This window comes from Heloderma suspectum, chromosome 1, assembly GCF_057233095.1.
Source record: "Heloderma suspectum isolate Gila_16-S chromosome 1, 16-S_ref, whole genome shotgun sequence".
Classification (NCBI taxonomy): domain Eukaryota; kingdom Metazoa; phylum Chordata; class Lepidosauria; order Squamata; family Helodermatidae; genus Heloderma; species Heloderma suspectum.
Genome location: NC_139458.1, coordinates 307,747,733 through 307,763,952, shown reverse-complemented (window position 1 = coordinate 307,763,952; position 16,220 = coordinate 307,747,733). Strand labels below are relative to the sequence as shown.

Here is a 16,220-nt window from a genome sequence, read left to right as displayed (position 1 = left end):
AGTTTGGCGGCAGCCGCCTATCCTATCACAATACCATATTCTACTTAGAAAGCAATCTACGTTGGCTGCCTCCAGGTTTCTGAAACAGCTTTTGAAAGTAGTTGCACAGAAGTCTGAATGGGCTTTTTTCAGCTGTCTGAGAGTTTGGATGTGGGAAAACGCAAGTGATTAATTGCATATTGCACTATGAAACAACATTAATAAAAATACTGCGTTACTTTTAACGCATATTATGTTTAACGAAGTTATGTTTAACGAAGATACCAATTCTCTGTCAAACAGCTATAGTTTATGAAGTATTAAATAATTAGCAATTTCATGAGGCAGACAGTTCTAGTGTTGGATGTCAGATTGATGCACGAATAACCACACTAATATCCCTCTCATGTCTTCGCATCCATGCTCAAATTTGTTGGTTGAAAATCTGCCTTCTAGGGCAGGGAGTCACTGCACAATTTTAGAATGGATGTTCGCGTGATAGGCTTACTGCTACTCCACATGTTACAAAGACCATCTCATTTTTCTTGACCTCTTAGTATACTGAAATCTCCAGAGTCCCTGAAAAACATATTTTGAAACAGTAACATTTACTTTGTGTCTAGTTGTGTCCTGTAGGGATGTACGAGAATTTTGTTTTGCTTCGTTCACCCCGTTACAAATGCGAGTGCATTTGTTTTCAGGAAAAGCTCATATATTCCCAAACTTGTGTTTGAAAAATGCAGACTTTAAAAAAAAAAAGCACATTTTTTTGAAAATACGAATTTTCACTCTTTGGTCTATAGGGGAAAGTGAAGGTTTGGGTGTGCATTACAAAATATGCACTTTGCCCATTTAAGCAAAAAGAAAGAAAAAACATCAGAATCAAAAACAGGAATGAGATGGAACAAGCTTTGAGGCGGAACTCGGAGAACCTCAGCAAGCTCACATCTCGCTGATACCCCTCTCTAGCCTTATGTTACAGAACATGGAACTGACCCGTTTTGAAATGGTTTATCTTGCTTTTTATAACTTGAAAAAAATAACAACCGGTCAGCCAATTTTACCCTTCCTTTTCGAAATGAAGCAGAAGCAGCGAGTGATGAAACTGGTAGAGGTTGTTTTTAGTCTGATTTATGAGGGGTGCCCTGCTCAGGAGAGTGTTGGGTACTGACCAGATACTTGATGTTGAACAGGAAATCAAATTAGGGATGATGTCTAGAACTATGATGTCTTAAGGACATACTCCTAAAGGTAGTTTAGGCTACAGTCCTATACTCATTTACATAGGAGTAAATCTGATTGAACTCAAGGGGATTTACTTCTGAGTAGACATGCTTAGGATTGTGCTTTCAGTTTTTCTGGGGGGTGGGTGACCTTTAAATATGTCTCTTTCATTGGCTCTGGTTTTTTATCACTATGTGTGTATGTTTTGGTCATCTTCCTAGGCTTCCTTGTGTATTTTTGCTTATCTGAATCATCGTCTGTTGCTGTCGCCGCCTTCCTTGCCTGCTTTACACTCTGTTGCTGTTCATTTACACATTTTTCTCTTGACCTCCAGGGCCACTGCCTTATCCGCAAACTGACTTCATTTCTGATCTGTCTTTGCCAACTCAGCAGTGACATTGGACATTTGCTTCTCGTCATTGCCATTGCTGGCTCACATTTGGCCACATTTCTGCCATCATCAGCCCCATTTAAATTCTCCTCCATCAGCTTCCTACCATTTGGCATTGATCTACCTACTTCCACTATAAACTATTTTTATCTGCCATTTCCTGTGTATTCCTGTCCTTCATTTAAAAATAAAAATAAAAGGAAAAGAGTTCAAGTTTTTCCTGTATGGTCTGCCAACTCCTATTTCTTTTGTTTAGTGCAAACTGTCTAGTCCTCTTAAACTTAAAACACATTAAATGTTCTTGCATGTAGCTAAGCTTCATTGGTTTCATTGCATCTGCATATAACTTTTCTGCCTTTAAACCTAACTTTACTTTGTCCCTTTTCCTCCTTGAATATGTTTTCAGCCTCCTTTTGGCGTTCCTTCTGTATAATAGTTGCTTTTAAAACAACCATATCCACACCCACTTTTCTCTTTGACTTTGACTTCATTCTTCTTCTGCCTGCTATTTCAGACCCCTTTCCCTCCCCTCATTCATCTTGGCTAACCTCCACACTCACATTGTCCCCTATGGCTGTGTTGCATGATGCTTTTCTTCTCTTGCTTCTCCTCTTGACCTTCAGTTTGGACCACCTCCATGTCATATAGATAGATCTCATGGATTTATTGCTAAAGACAATTGCACAAACATCAGGTCTCTGTCTCAAGGCTTTTAAGCTCCGTTTTTATGTTCCTGCAAATACAACCCCCTCACTACCAGCCAACTAAATCTTCTGCCGCCATCCCACCATAATTCAAATAAGAAACAAACATTGTTCTAGAAGTTAAGAGTTCTTAGAACACATAACCTTAAGGGAACAAGGTACCAGTTCCTCTGTCCAGTGTATATTGGCTAAGAACAGGAATAGGCAACCTGTTACCCTCCAGGTATTTGGAACTACAACTCCAATCAGACCCATCCAGTATGGCTAGTAGTAATGGATCATGGGAGTTGTAATACAAAATATCTGGAGGGCACCAGGTTGCCTCCCCCTGGCTTAGACTAATTTGTTGCTTGGAATCTGTTAGAAAAATCATGTCCACCATCAATGACTCTGCATTTGTGGCATACCATTGTTGGCTATGTTACCATGGAGAATTCCCTTTGCCTAGGTCATTTTGGGGCATTCATGTACACTTGGGATGTCCACCCTGAGGCTACCTTGTTGGGTTTGGCTCAGGATTTAATGGAAACAGCAGGTCTTTCGTAAGTGGTTTCTGGCCCCACACATTTAGCTGGGTTTAACCTAGCAATCTGGGTGTGGAGGAATTTAAATCGTTCCTTTGCCATGGACAGATTACCACATGGTAGGACTTAGATTTATGGGAGTCCTAGCCTCTATGATGATAGGAGTCCTATAAAGATGGTCCAGGAATAAGCTAGATCCAGGAGTAAGATTGTCCCAGGGGATAGATGTGTTTTGGTGCCATTAGGTATACCCAGCAATCTTTTCTTGCCAGCACGTTCCAAGGAAGCAGCTGAAGTCCTGAATCAGTGCTTGAGATTGGGAGTGGTCTGGATGAGGGCTAACAAACTGAAACTTAATCCAGACAGAACAAAGATGCCAATGGTCTATAAGACTGTGGATCAAGGGGTAAGAATTTAGTTTGTTTTAGATGGGATAGCTTTCCTATTGATGAATCAAGCTCACAATCTGGGGGTACTCCTGGATTCTGCTTCAAGCCTGGCGGCACAGGTGATGGCTGTTGGGTTATAGAGAAGCTCAGCCATGATGGTTTTCTGTATATATGTAGTTTGTATTTTCACATTTTATTGACATCACCCTGGCACTTTGGCTAAAGAATCCATTTTGTTCTGAGAGATGCAGCAAGAAGCTCGCCAGGAACACAAGTCCCAGATAGTAGTAGGGGGAGAAATACCTAATTAAGTACTGATTCCTAAGTAAGGACCTAATAACCTCTGTGTGTCCTCTGCTGGTTACTTTATAAGGAATTGCACCATGGAACTCCTGTTATATGCAAATACCTACATCACTACCAAGTAACCACCCTAGACAGACTGCCCATGGGGGTACCTCTAAATTAGCCAGTCCAGAGCCTTGGCAAGAACCATGGACCCAAGCCTAAAGCATCCTCACCCCAAGATAGATCAGCTGGTTAAAGCAATGCCTGGGCACCCCTTGCAGTGTCTTTTGGTTCTGTATACCTCTACATACCTGTCTTGTTAATTCATTAATCTATTAGCCAACCAAATACAGCTTGTAGCCAAAGAAACCAGCAACAAGCAACCAAACAATACAATACAAGATATTAACACTAGAAAATCGTATCATAAAGCTAAAATTTAGTATACAAATACACAGTGCCTTACAAGAATATATAAACAAAGAGACCACATTTCTTAAGCAGAACAATTATCCTCTTTGGCTCTTCTGAGCTGAGCTGCTTTTACCGCAAATCTGTGTTAACCATAATAGTTAATGCTGTGTTAACCATAACAGACTTGGATGAACCTGACAACAAATATATAATCTTGTCCATATAATTAAGGTTAGCTGCAGGTGCTAAACTTCTCATTACATATTTATCTCTTGGAGTTTTATATAACTTGCAGTGTAACACAAAGTGTATAGTATCCTCAACCACATGGCTACCACGGCTAAAGAAACAGCTGTCATTTTGTAACTGTACCACAGTATCAGGGGAGGCTGTGCTTGTTTGGTTGCGACCGGATTCCTGGGCGACCGGAATAAGCAATGGTGAGCGCCACTCGACATGATAACCCACGGTGGGTTAAATAAGCCTCCCTCTCCTCCCACCCTGCGTTTTTCACTAGACAGGCTTTTTTGCTTGTCCGGTGATGGCATTTCAGAGGGGGAGTCTGATTGCTCCCTCCATTACTTTAGGAACATAAAATGTATTACGTGTAGCTTGGTTTGCTTATAAAACTTGATTAAAACTAAAAACATTTAAAAGTAAACTCAGTAGATGTGTAATTATTGTCCGAATAAACTGTACTTTTAAACATAATATACCAAGCATGATATTTTTATGAGCAAACTAAGTTAAACATAATACATTTTAGATTCCTAGTTTATGTCTGACCACAGAGAATTTCAGAAAGTAGTCCCTGAAACATCTGAATCATCCTAGAAGGCAGAAGAAGTAAGGAGAGCTAAAGGCAGAGGAAGACTGGTGTATAGTGCCAGCTCATTGTCTAAGGCCCTCCTCTGGGTGCCTCCTCTGAGGGAGGCTTGGAAGGTGGTAATAAGGGAAAGGGCCTTCTTGGTGGTAGCCCTCTGATTGGCTTTTTGGCCTTCCTCTATTCCCAGGCATTTGTCAGTATATGATAAGTTTTTAATCGGGTTATGGGATATTGTTTGGGTGTGTGTGTGTGTGTGTGTGTCTGCTCGTTTTATATGTATGTAACTAAACTGTTTTTATATTATACATAATACTGCATTTTTAAGGTTTTTAATAGTTGTAAAATGCCCAGAGAGCTTTGGCTATTGGTTATAAATTGGCTATAAATTCTCTCTGGTCAGACATAAACTAGGAATCTAAAATGTATTATGTTTAACTTAGTTTGCTCATAAAAGTATCAAGCTTGGTATATTATGTTTAAAAGTACAGTTTATTCGGACAATAATTACACATCTACTGAGTTTACTTTTAAATGTTTTTAGAAATGTAATAAATGAAATGGAATGAAATGGTTCCCTCAGGATGTTCTTCTATCTCCCTTCCCTGAAGTTAGTTTTCATTGTGTGAAAGCACAGGGCTGTAAAGGCTCTGCGAAGGAAGGGTGAGGTGATCTCAGAACCTAACTGTCTCATAGACTCGCAGCTTTTGTAATGCTTAGTCAACTAGTTTTAACCTAATCAAGTAGCCAGGAGTTTCCTCGAGGTCTCCTTTTCATTTCCCAGACTCAAACTATTGATCCCTTTGTTCTACCTCATCTTGATTCCAACCTCAGAGCTGCTGAACTTTTGTACTCTTTGTTGTGAAGTCTATAACTGTCCTTGAGTTCAGTGCTCATTCTTGTTCCTCCTCTCCATAGTGGGAAATAGCATGGACAGACTTCCTGTCACAACAGCTGTAAGACCAACTGAGGGTTCACTGTTTTGGCTCTCTAACAGTGTGTTCCAGTGTGGAGGCAACTGAATAATGCACCCACATAGTAGCAGCTCTAGTGGGGCTGTGACATGTAAGCAACTTAACATGTGCATTGGCCCAGTTGTGGGGGAGAATGTCTTTGCCAGCACAGCGTATTTCTGGTAGCTGCTACCAGCATTATGTTGAGCACCTCTGGAAGAAAAAGTCTATGCTGATGTCTGACCACAGAGAATTTCAGAAAGTAGTCCCTGAAACATCTGAATCATCCTAGAAGGCAAAAGAAGTAGGGAGAGCTAAAGGCAGAGGAAGACTGGTGTCCAGTGCAACTTCACCTTGTCTCTTGAGTTGCTACACCTAAGAAATGATTATTATGAACTGATGAAAGAGTGAAGGCAGATTTAGGAGAGACAACACATTCCTTCCTGGGCTATTGTTCCTTAGACAACAGACATAACATTTTAAGTGTGGCTGAAATGGTCTGAACACATTTGTTGCATTTCCTCTGCATTCGTTTTCAGGTCAGCACATGTGTGCTTAAATCACTTTCTCCACATTTAAATTGTTATATCTTCACTTTTAGAGAGAAAAAACAGAATAACCCCCCTTTTTAGTAACAGCCTGGTTCCCCTAAATGTCATGGCTAGTTTATACCTCCTCAAAAACATATCCATGAAGAATCCATGAAGAAATGCAGCATGAGTGTTCATTTTGTCACAGGCACTCTTGCTTTGTTACTTCCCGTATCATATTCAAGGATCCTGGCCCTGTTTCTAATGCTTTCCAACTCTGATATCTTTACATCTTTTTGTGTATTTGCCATTCAGCAAATGCTCACCTGTTATTCCTCCTACTTCCACTGTGGTCTCTTGTAAGTCCCACTGATTTCAGTGAAATAGCTAGGCATCTGCTTAAATCTGACCCAACGGTGGAACTTACAAAATTCTGACTCTGGCTTTGAATCATCCTTTTTATTATTTCAGTTATCTGTAGTCCCGTGGGAGCTCACCTTTTATCCTTCATGTACAAGTTATGTAAACAATTCAGATGGATTATGACTGGTGGCTGCTAATGTGCCCATGTGCAATATGTTTGCCAATAGACATAAAGGCAAGGCCACACACCCTTCTTGACCCATTATTGTATTTCCAATTATCCCTGGTGCTCCAAAAAAGAAGAAGAGAGATTAATGCGGCTGAGGATGACATGGCAAATTACTGCGGCTCCTTAACCTTTTTTAAATTGCTAACACTGTTGTAATCTGTAATTACAGAAATCAGCGTGAGAATTGTGGTACTGTATAATTATCTTTTCCTGATACGTTATTGCTGAATGAATTATTAATCTAGATCAGTCTTGTATCATATTTGCAACAGCTAAAGAATCATAATAATAACGTACAATTACATTTCATTATTTCTATCTTTATGTTCATGTTTTTGAATGTTGTAATTGGTAATTAATTTGGATTTTTTTATACTCCCAAATAGCTGGTAGCTTCACATGGTTATAAATTATTTTGTGTCTCAGCATTTGGTTTTTTTAAAAGGGAGCATTCTACTCTTCATCTTACTTAGCTCTTAATGAATTTCAGCACAATCCGCCAGTTCTGTCTCCTGCATAGCAAGTGGGAACTTTACAGAACATCCCAGTGGACTGAGCCATTTGAATGGTACATGGAGAACCAACTGGAGTATATTCTGATGTATAGCAAATTATTGCTGTTGCAGTTCCCATTCTTATTACCGTAATTATAAGGATGCTCCTGCGCTGCTTTACGTCTTGCCTTTTAAAAATACAACAGAACTGCACAGATTTAAAGATTTCTTCAAACTTATCATAATTACACTTTCCTTTACGATTATAGTTTCGCATTTCGGCAGCAAATTACTGCTTTTTGCCATTGCCCTAGCAAGCACTAGTTAGGTTGTGCAAGCATTGGTTTACACTAGCACAACGTCATTAGTGCTCACACTGAGGCACAGTTGGATACTATCTTAAGGGATGGAATTAAATTGCTTTGTATGAGCTTTATGGCCTAACTGCTTCTGCAAATGGCTAGGGTTTGCGAGTAACTGCAGGATTAGACTTGCAGTGCTTGAAATCTATAACCCCTTTTGCCCAGTCTTTGTCTGTGAGTGTGATGGGGTCTCACACACAGTTTGGATTCAGCTCCTTAAGACAAAGGCTTTGAAGTATTCTTTAAAAACTCTCTTAATTACTGAGGCTGTCAAATATAAATGCAAGGTTCTGTTAGCTGGTGTTTATCTTTTGTAGGCTTCGTCTTCACAGTCCTCCCAATTTGGATCGGGACCATGCTGCTGTGGGAGGGGGGCTTATTTATTTATTTATTTCTATACCGCCCAATAGCCGAAGCTCTCTGGGCGGTTCACAAAAATTAAAACCAAACAACACACAATAAAACAATTTAAAATATACAGAACATTAAAACCACAATATAACAATACAACCACAATAAAACCTAGCAGCAGTACAGGAGTTTAAAATACAGATTTAAAACAGCAAAGATAAAAATTTAGATAGCTAAAATGCTAAAATGCCTGGGAAAATAAAAAGGTCTTCATCTGGCGCCGAAAGGAGTACAATGTAGGCACCAGGCGAACCACACTAGGGAGCTCATTCCAGAGCCGGGGTGCCACAACAGAAAAAGCCCTCCTCCTAGTAGCCACCCGCCTCACTTCCTTTGGCAGGGGCTCACGGAGAAGGGCCGCTGATGATGATCTTAAGGTCCGGGCAGGCACATATGGGAGGAGGCGATCCTTCAGGTAACCTGGCCCCAAGCCGTTAAGGGCTTTAAATGTTAACACCAGCACTTTGAATCGGGCCCGGAAATGGAATGGCAGCCAGTGCAGCTGGAAAAGTACTGGCATAATATGAGCTCGCAGGCCAGTCCCTGTTAACAATCTTGCTGCCCTATTTTGGACCAGCTGAAGTTTCCGGACCGTTTTCAAAGGCAGCTCCACGTATAACGCATTGCAGTAATTAGGCTTAGGCTTCACCCCACCATTTTCATCCTGAAAATCCACCCCCCCCACACAGGGGGATACAAAAAAGAAAAAAATATGTTTTTCTTTTTTAAACACCCCCACCCCCCAGGGGGGTGGAGTTTTGAGACAAAAACAGGGAGGAAGCATAAATCCCCCTGAGAGCCCTGTGGGCCCAATCCAAATTGGGGCCGCTTATGCATAGGTAAATTAGCCAATCACGCATAGCTCTGTGTGATTTGAAGAATGTGTAGTTTGGCCGTGAGGAGCCCCTGGAGTATGTTACACTTGTGGACTGCCTGGATATAGCTATGGAGGAAAGCACAAAGTTCTTCCTCTCGACATTTCATCAGCTCCTCCACAAAATATGCAAATATACAAATGCTACATAAGTAGTCTGGCAAGCTTTGCTATTCGTGATTTGAAGAACATGTAGTTTGGACCTCATCCTATTTATGCTTGAGAAGCCAACTCTGCATTTAATTCAGCAGTGGAGCTTGCTTCAGTTTTGCTTATAGTTAAGACTTTTTGAAACAGATTGACAGACTGACCCACTGCTATGTGGAAGTTACTGTGTAATTCTGGGAACTTTCTTGTGAAGTTTGCTTATTTGCTGTGATTTTCTTTGATTGTTCTTATCAAAAAGTGTGGGGGGTATTACATCAGTGTTTAGTTTGCTAACTGCATCTTGGTTGTTTCCTTTATATTAAATCCTGGCTTAGAGATGCAAGAGAACTGCAAAGTTAACAGACTGTGTGAAGTTTAAAAAAAATATATAGTTCCTTTGTATTTTGGAGTTTTTTTCTCTTCATTTTTCTAAATTAATATTATTATTTACATTTCTATACCGCCCCATAGCTGAAGCTCTCTGGGTGGTTTACAGAAATTAAAACATTAAAATAAAATAAAGTTTAAAAGCCATTTACATGAAACACAGAGACAATATACATGAAGGCAACATGTAACTAAAAACAACTTTGAACAGTCAGTCAGTCATAACCAAAGACAGATCCAGGACCAATTAAGAACTCATTGTATACTTCCAAATGCCTGAGAGAAGAGGAAGGTCATAATCTGGGACTGTAAAAACAACAATGTTGGCGCCAAGTGGGCCTTGTCAGGGAGATCATTCCACAGATGGGGGCCACTACTGAGAAGGCCCTCTCCCTTGTTGTCTTCCTCTGAGGAGGCACCTGGAGAAGGACCTTGGGTGCTGAATGTAGAGTACAGGTAGGCTCATTTCAGGAGTGGTGCTCCATCATGTATTGCAGTCCCAAGCCGTGTAGGGCTTTATAGGTTAAAACCAGCACCTTGAATCGAGCTCGGAAGCATATAATTTGTACTTTTAATGTTAGCCTTAAATTAATTGGCCTGTATAAACATTTGGCCATGTAAAGGAGGGAAATCCAAGAATTTCTGGTGGAAAGGGGTAATGAAGGGATATTAGGTATGTAAGCCTTTTGTAGTCCCAGTCAACAAGCTCAGGAAAGAGGCTCTGTCTTATCTGTTTGTTTTGTTCAGATATTCTACTTCTGAAAACTAGTGTGAAATCAGAGACGGAGAGAGAAACAATGGCCTGAAGGGTAGCGGGCCAGTTTCTGTGGCAACTAAATTTATGGACCCTTGTCTGTAACTCTTATGCCAGTCTCCACACAAAGTCTCCTTTCTAAATAAGGGGTGGAAATTTTCCTTTTTCAATCAATGAAATAAAGGCATTTATTTAATCTCTCTTTTGTCTTGCATTACAGCTATACAGTGATGTCACCTCTTATTTATGTCCTCCTTAGAGCATCCTCCTCTTTTGCAATCTGTCCTCATCTTACCAATTTTCTAATCACTTTCACCGCGCTTTCTGCATTATACCTTTTACTTCTGTATCTGATTTTATGTGCCATGGAAGTGTGAACAAATCTGAACAGTGCATCTAAAATTACTTCCTTTCATTTATCTCTTGTCCCATATTTTCAGAGGAACCCTGAATACAGAAAACCCTGAATGAAGTCTCAAAATGAGGGATGAGAGGGCTACTTTGTAGTTGCCTGACTTCATGTCTAAATGGCTTATACTGCCTTTTTTCATACCGGTGTAAAAAGACAAATATAGCAATCTGAATAATTATAGACAAGTCTAGTTTCCCCAGTGTAGTCATTATATACCTTTTTGTGTAGGCAGTGCAAATCTCTCTCTCTTTGATACCCCATCCAGGCCTGTTAGAGTTGTGTAAGACCTTTGGACCAGACTAAGTTGGTTTCCATTTCGTGAAACTGAAATTCTTGCCTGTCTTGCTCTGGATGTGCAAAGTGCAACAATATTTTAAGGGATATTCTTTCGTATACTACTTTCTTAATACAGTATTTTACTACTTGATCTCTTTTCTGTTACTCATGGTTGGGTTATATCCATCCACAATCTTTTGCTAATTCTTCTACTTGATCTCTTCTGATATGGGTGGAACTTTTGTGTGCTGAACGCAGATATTAAATATTTTGTACATGCTGCAGTCTTGTCTCTTTCCCTTGTATCTGTCTGCTTTTATTTTGTTAGCTAGTGAAAAGTAGCTGTCAATATCATAGGCTCATTTTCCTTTCTAATTTAAAAGAGAATGGTAGCACCCTTTGTACTCAATGGCTGCCATTCACCTTTATTGGAGAAAGTAAAGCACTGCATTTGGGAATCCCTTTCAGGTAGGGGATACCACCTGCTACTACCATTCACATGGAGGTCACTATGAATAGTTCTTTACTTCGCAAAGCACCTGAAGAAAAACATCATGACGGTTTAGTACATTCCTATGCAAGTCTACTTGGAAGTAAGTTCCACTGAGTTCAGTAGAGCTTACTTCCAGGTATGTATATATAGGATTGCAGTCTAAAAATGTTGCCTGTGATTTGAACCAGGAAGTTCCTGGTTCAAATCTCACCTCGGCTACAAACTCTCTAGATCAGGGTGGGCAGAAGGTAGATCTGTATCTCCTGGTAGATCTCTGGTTTACTTGCAGTAGATCAGCAAGGATTTCTGACTCCCATTAACAGCAACAAAATCACACACACACACACACACACACACACACCAGTATACTTCTGAAATGAAGAAAGCTTGAGGTGACCAGGAGTGGTTTTTTGTGTGGAAGAGCTATGAGCTCCATTCAGTTCTTGTACTCAAAACAGATTCCTTGAATTCTTTAACACGAAGCATACGTCTTTTGCACCAGCGTCTGGTTGGTGGATCTTGAGGTTCCAGTATAATGAGATTGTGGTAGCAGAACATTCATTTCCAAGCTAGTATATTAAGATGAGAGATGTACTCAGTGGCAGATCATGTGCTTTGTGTGCAGAAGGTCTCAGGTTCAGTCCCAGGCATCTCCAGTTAAGACTGTCACTTCTACCTGAGAGATTGGAAGGCCACTGCCCCGCATATCAATGGTCTAATTTGGTATAAGGCAGCTTCCTATATTTCTATGGTGGTAATGGTGTATTCTGTTTGAAAGACACATCCCTGATCCCAGCAGCTCTGGTCCACATGCAGAGTGAGTTCTACTGCACCATTCTTTTTTATGCTTACCAATACGCTGCATGGTCGCAATGTGAATTTCACACACGGATTCCCATAGAGTGTTGTGTCATGGCAGCTCATTCTGAATATCACTAACAAGCTCCAGTTTGGCACATAATTCTAAAATGAATGGACTATGGCTTGAATACTCTGCCTCTGTCAAATAACGCTCACAAATGTTTTTATTGCTTCTCCTTTTCTCTCCACCCAGCCCCCACTTTCAGGGATACTCCGTATCTATTAGAACAGTGTTGATTGATGGCCTTCCAACATTTTTTTTAAAAATATTCCGTATCTGTCATTCAGTATTGTGGGGAGAAAGAACTAAGTGGGTAGAGTAAAAGCTTATAATGCAGTTGTCTTTCCAGAGAGAGAGAGAGAAAGAGAGAGAGAGAGATTTCTTGAGCTCTTTGTTCCAGCTAAGAGTTAAAGTGCTGATCAGCAGTTCTGCTGAGAGCTGGCTAAACCATGCAGGACACAGAAATCATGATGTAATCTTCCTATTTTTGTGAGCACTGTGATAACTCTCTCTAGCCCTATCTCTCTCCCTTATTGTTTGTTGTTTCTATTTTAGGGTGTGAACGGAATGTCTGTGGATGAGAAGACTGAATCCCCCATGTATGTGTATGAGTCAACAGTCCATTGTACCAATATCCTCCTGTGCCTCAATGACCAGCGGAAGCAGGATATTCTCTGTGATGTGACTTTGATTGTGGAGGGTAAAGAGTTCCGAGCCCACCGGGCTGTGCTGGCTGCGTGCAGCGAATACTTCTTGCAGGTGTTGGTCGGGCAGACCGAAAATGACCTGGTCGTCAGCCTGCCGGAGGAGGTACAGTATGCCGTCATTCCTCTGTCACTTAAAAACAAAACCTTCTAATGTGGTAGCAGAGAGAGCGAATAAGCCCCTCTCTTTTGTAGACAGCTGGTTGGGAATCGGCTAAACCTGAAGGTCTTAAAAAGATAAATCTTAAAGCCCTGTTGTGTTCTCAGATCTGGCTCTGTACGCCTGTGTGTGTTAGTCCTGAAAGAGAGAGGGTAGCAAATGACGCAGAATTGGCTCCCTCTGGTCTTCAGGACAAGAAGAGAAAAAACAAAGGAACCTGCTAGGCAAGAGCACAGTGTCAAGCAGGAAGAAAGGAAGAGTAGAAGCAAGGAGTTATCATAGGAACTGGGCACCATGAACACATTGAACTTCTCATCCAGTAACCCCCCAAAATCTTCCACAAAAGGTTTTGTGACACTTTACTACCTCAAGCCAAATTCCAATTTATCTTAGAGAAGCAAATTATCCCAAAACAAAACGATTTGTGTGTTGCGCTTAAACTTGTTTCCCCAAATCAGTACTTGTTTGACACCCACCCACCCACCCCCCAATTGCACATGTTTATGCTTTACATTGGCTGGAACCAAAAAAAAGCACCCCACCAGTAAAAATCAAGATTTTGGGGGATGCTTTTATGTCCTGGGTGCTCTTTTGTTTACAGAAAGAATACTGCGAATGATAACTGGCTGAACTTTGAGGACATAGTTTACTACTATGCAGGTGACAATGGCCTAGAACAGCCTTCCCCAATCAGATGCTCTCTAGATATTTTGCACTACAACTGCCATCATCCCTGACAATTGGCCATGCTAGCTGGGGCTGATGGGAATTGTCATCCAAAACATCTGGAGGGCACCAGGTTGGGAAAGGCTGTCCTAAAAAAACTATGTTGTAGGTCTGTGTCTGTATAAATGCTGCAATGAAAAGTGCACCGGGAGTTGGATTTCTGCTGTCCACAGACTGGACAAGCTCAATCGGTCGCTGAAGGAAGAGTTGGAAGGTAATGTGAATACTTTACCAATCTGTAGGAGCCAACATGAATTGCAGTGAGAGGAAACACACTTAACAGAAAACAACCAAAGAGAACAGGACACCCAGCAGGGCTTCTCCCGAACTCAGGACGTGGTGCTTTGTCAAGGAAAACAGTCTCCAAGCTCAGACTTTCTGGTTCAAGAATGGGTCACTGGGACTCTCTTGCTTGGTTACAAGTGGTTGGATGACACTTGAGAATAATTGAAAGAACATGCTCATAAGCTTTTCTGCTCAAAAAGAAGTACTTAGTATGAGATAGCTTTTAAGTGTCTCAAAGCAGCCTTACCATGTTGACAGATTTAATTCCTAAAGAGGGAGACTCACTGTCACTTCAGTCAGTAGATTATCATACCACATACAATCAAGTGATTTCCAAAAGTTTATAAAAAATATTTTTAGACCTCATGGTGGCACACTAATTGTATCTAGTCTTACAATTGCACACATGGCAAGGCGCACCCATGTATAAAAAAGGATGCATGTTGTAATGTGAGAATCATGACACATGATTCATGACTTGGGTGGACAAAATGCATATCTGCAAGCTTCCGCTTTCAGCCCTTTCATATCAGCCCAGAAAAAGATACTTGTGCAGCAGGCAGTAGCTACCTTGAAAGTTCAGGAACGAAGAGATATTCGGCTTCCATTGGTTGGGGCTTGGAGCAGACATACGTTGTTTGGCTTCCTTCATTTCCTCGTTACCCCTGCCTTCTGCTACCTTTCTCATGCAGCTTTGCCCTCTAGGAACTTTGCCCTTAAAAAAATATTGTATTTTTTTTGTAACTAAGATAATTGTAATTAGAATAAATTAGGCCAATGAATAATAATTCTTACTAATAAAACAAAGCCACAAAGATGAGCAAGTATGTTGGTCTTCTGACTGTGGGAATTGGCTATGCAGTTTGGTGGGGATCATGAGTTCTTTGTGGTCTCCTTTCAGGCACACAAATGGAAAGTCCTCTTCCTGCACAGAGCACACCTTGGACCCTTGCAGAGTTTAAAAAGAAGCAGAAGCAGGCATGCCTGTCCCACCTTTCCAGGGGGATGTCCTTGCTGACTGCAAATACCTCAGAGGGCCAGAAAGCGCCTTCCTGCTCACTTTTCTTCTGACTGTGGCCACAACAGCAGCTTTCAGAACTTTCTTTCTTAAGGGCTAGTTATGAGAGTATTTGAATCACATAGATTGGGGGCGAGGGCCCTTAGTCAGGTATTTGTTAACTTTATTTAGGTGTTTATACCCCACTTTTCAAGGCAAAAAGCCTTGACCAAGTGGCTTACGATAATATAGTCTTGTGCTCTTTGGACTTCTTTTGTTTGTTTGTTTTAGGTTGTTTGGATTTTTTCTTTCTTATATGGCACGACACAGCCCTTTTAAGAAGCGCTGCTTCTGTGCAGGAAAAATCCCTATTTCCAACAGACACGGACAATACTTATTCTGTCTGGGTGGGGAACATAAGGTGGATTTTTGTGGAGCGTTGTCTGACATTTTCCATGGAATAAGCCATGGGGTAGGCAACTTGGCTCCCTCCAGAAGTTTTGGACTACAACTTCCATAAGATAGGCTATCATCCAGAACAAACTGTCTGCACAAAGTGCACCTCCCTGACTGCCAAACAGCAGCCTATATGTTATTTGATATGCAGCATTTGAAACTTGTTTCGAAAGTAGTTTACAATGCAGCACAGGAGGCTTTTAGGAAAACAACGTCAAGAGACTTGCTGCTTGCACTGAGTTCATGTGCATGAGCCAGTTATATAGTGATTTCTGTTGTTGCTGGCTTCCAGTCTATTCTGTATCCCAGCTATGTTTTCTCCTTAAATCTTTTCCCAAGGTTCCCTTGCATTTTCTTGTTCGGTGAATTTCAATCCAGTGTTAAAGGTTAAATGAAACTGAGATAATTACAAAGCTGTGCATAGCACTGTATTATCATTTAACCATATCAGAGACCAGAATATTGTTATTGAGTATCTTGCTTCTATGGTATATTGTTGAATGCTTTACTAATGGTGCAACTAGTGGATTCATTTCCAAAAGACTTTTCAAAGTATTTAACTTTTACAAATGTTTACTTTAGAATAAACAACTGTAGTTTAGATCTCTT

At 40.8% G+C, this 16,220-nt stretch overlaps 1 protein-coding gene across 11 annotated transcripts in view; it reads left to right on the top strand.

Moving 5' to 3' along the window:
- The window catches only part of BACH2 (BACH transcriptional regulator 2), a 248,706-nt gene that overhangs the window by 155,862 nt on the left and 76,624 nt on the right, over positions 1-16,220 (top strand). For 10 of the 11 annotated variants that reach the window (XM_084827113.1, XM_084827116.1, XM_084827117.1 and 7 more), the window contains one exon: positions 12,839-13,093. In XM_084827113.1, coding sequence (XP_084683239.1) covers positions 12,851-13,093 — 243 coding nt within the window. In that variant the 5' untranslated portion in view covers positions 12,839-12,850. Of the gene's footprint in view, positions 1-12,838; positions 13,094-16,220 lie in introns of those variants that run through there. The other variant, XM_084827120.1, reaches the window with a different exon arrangement.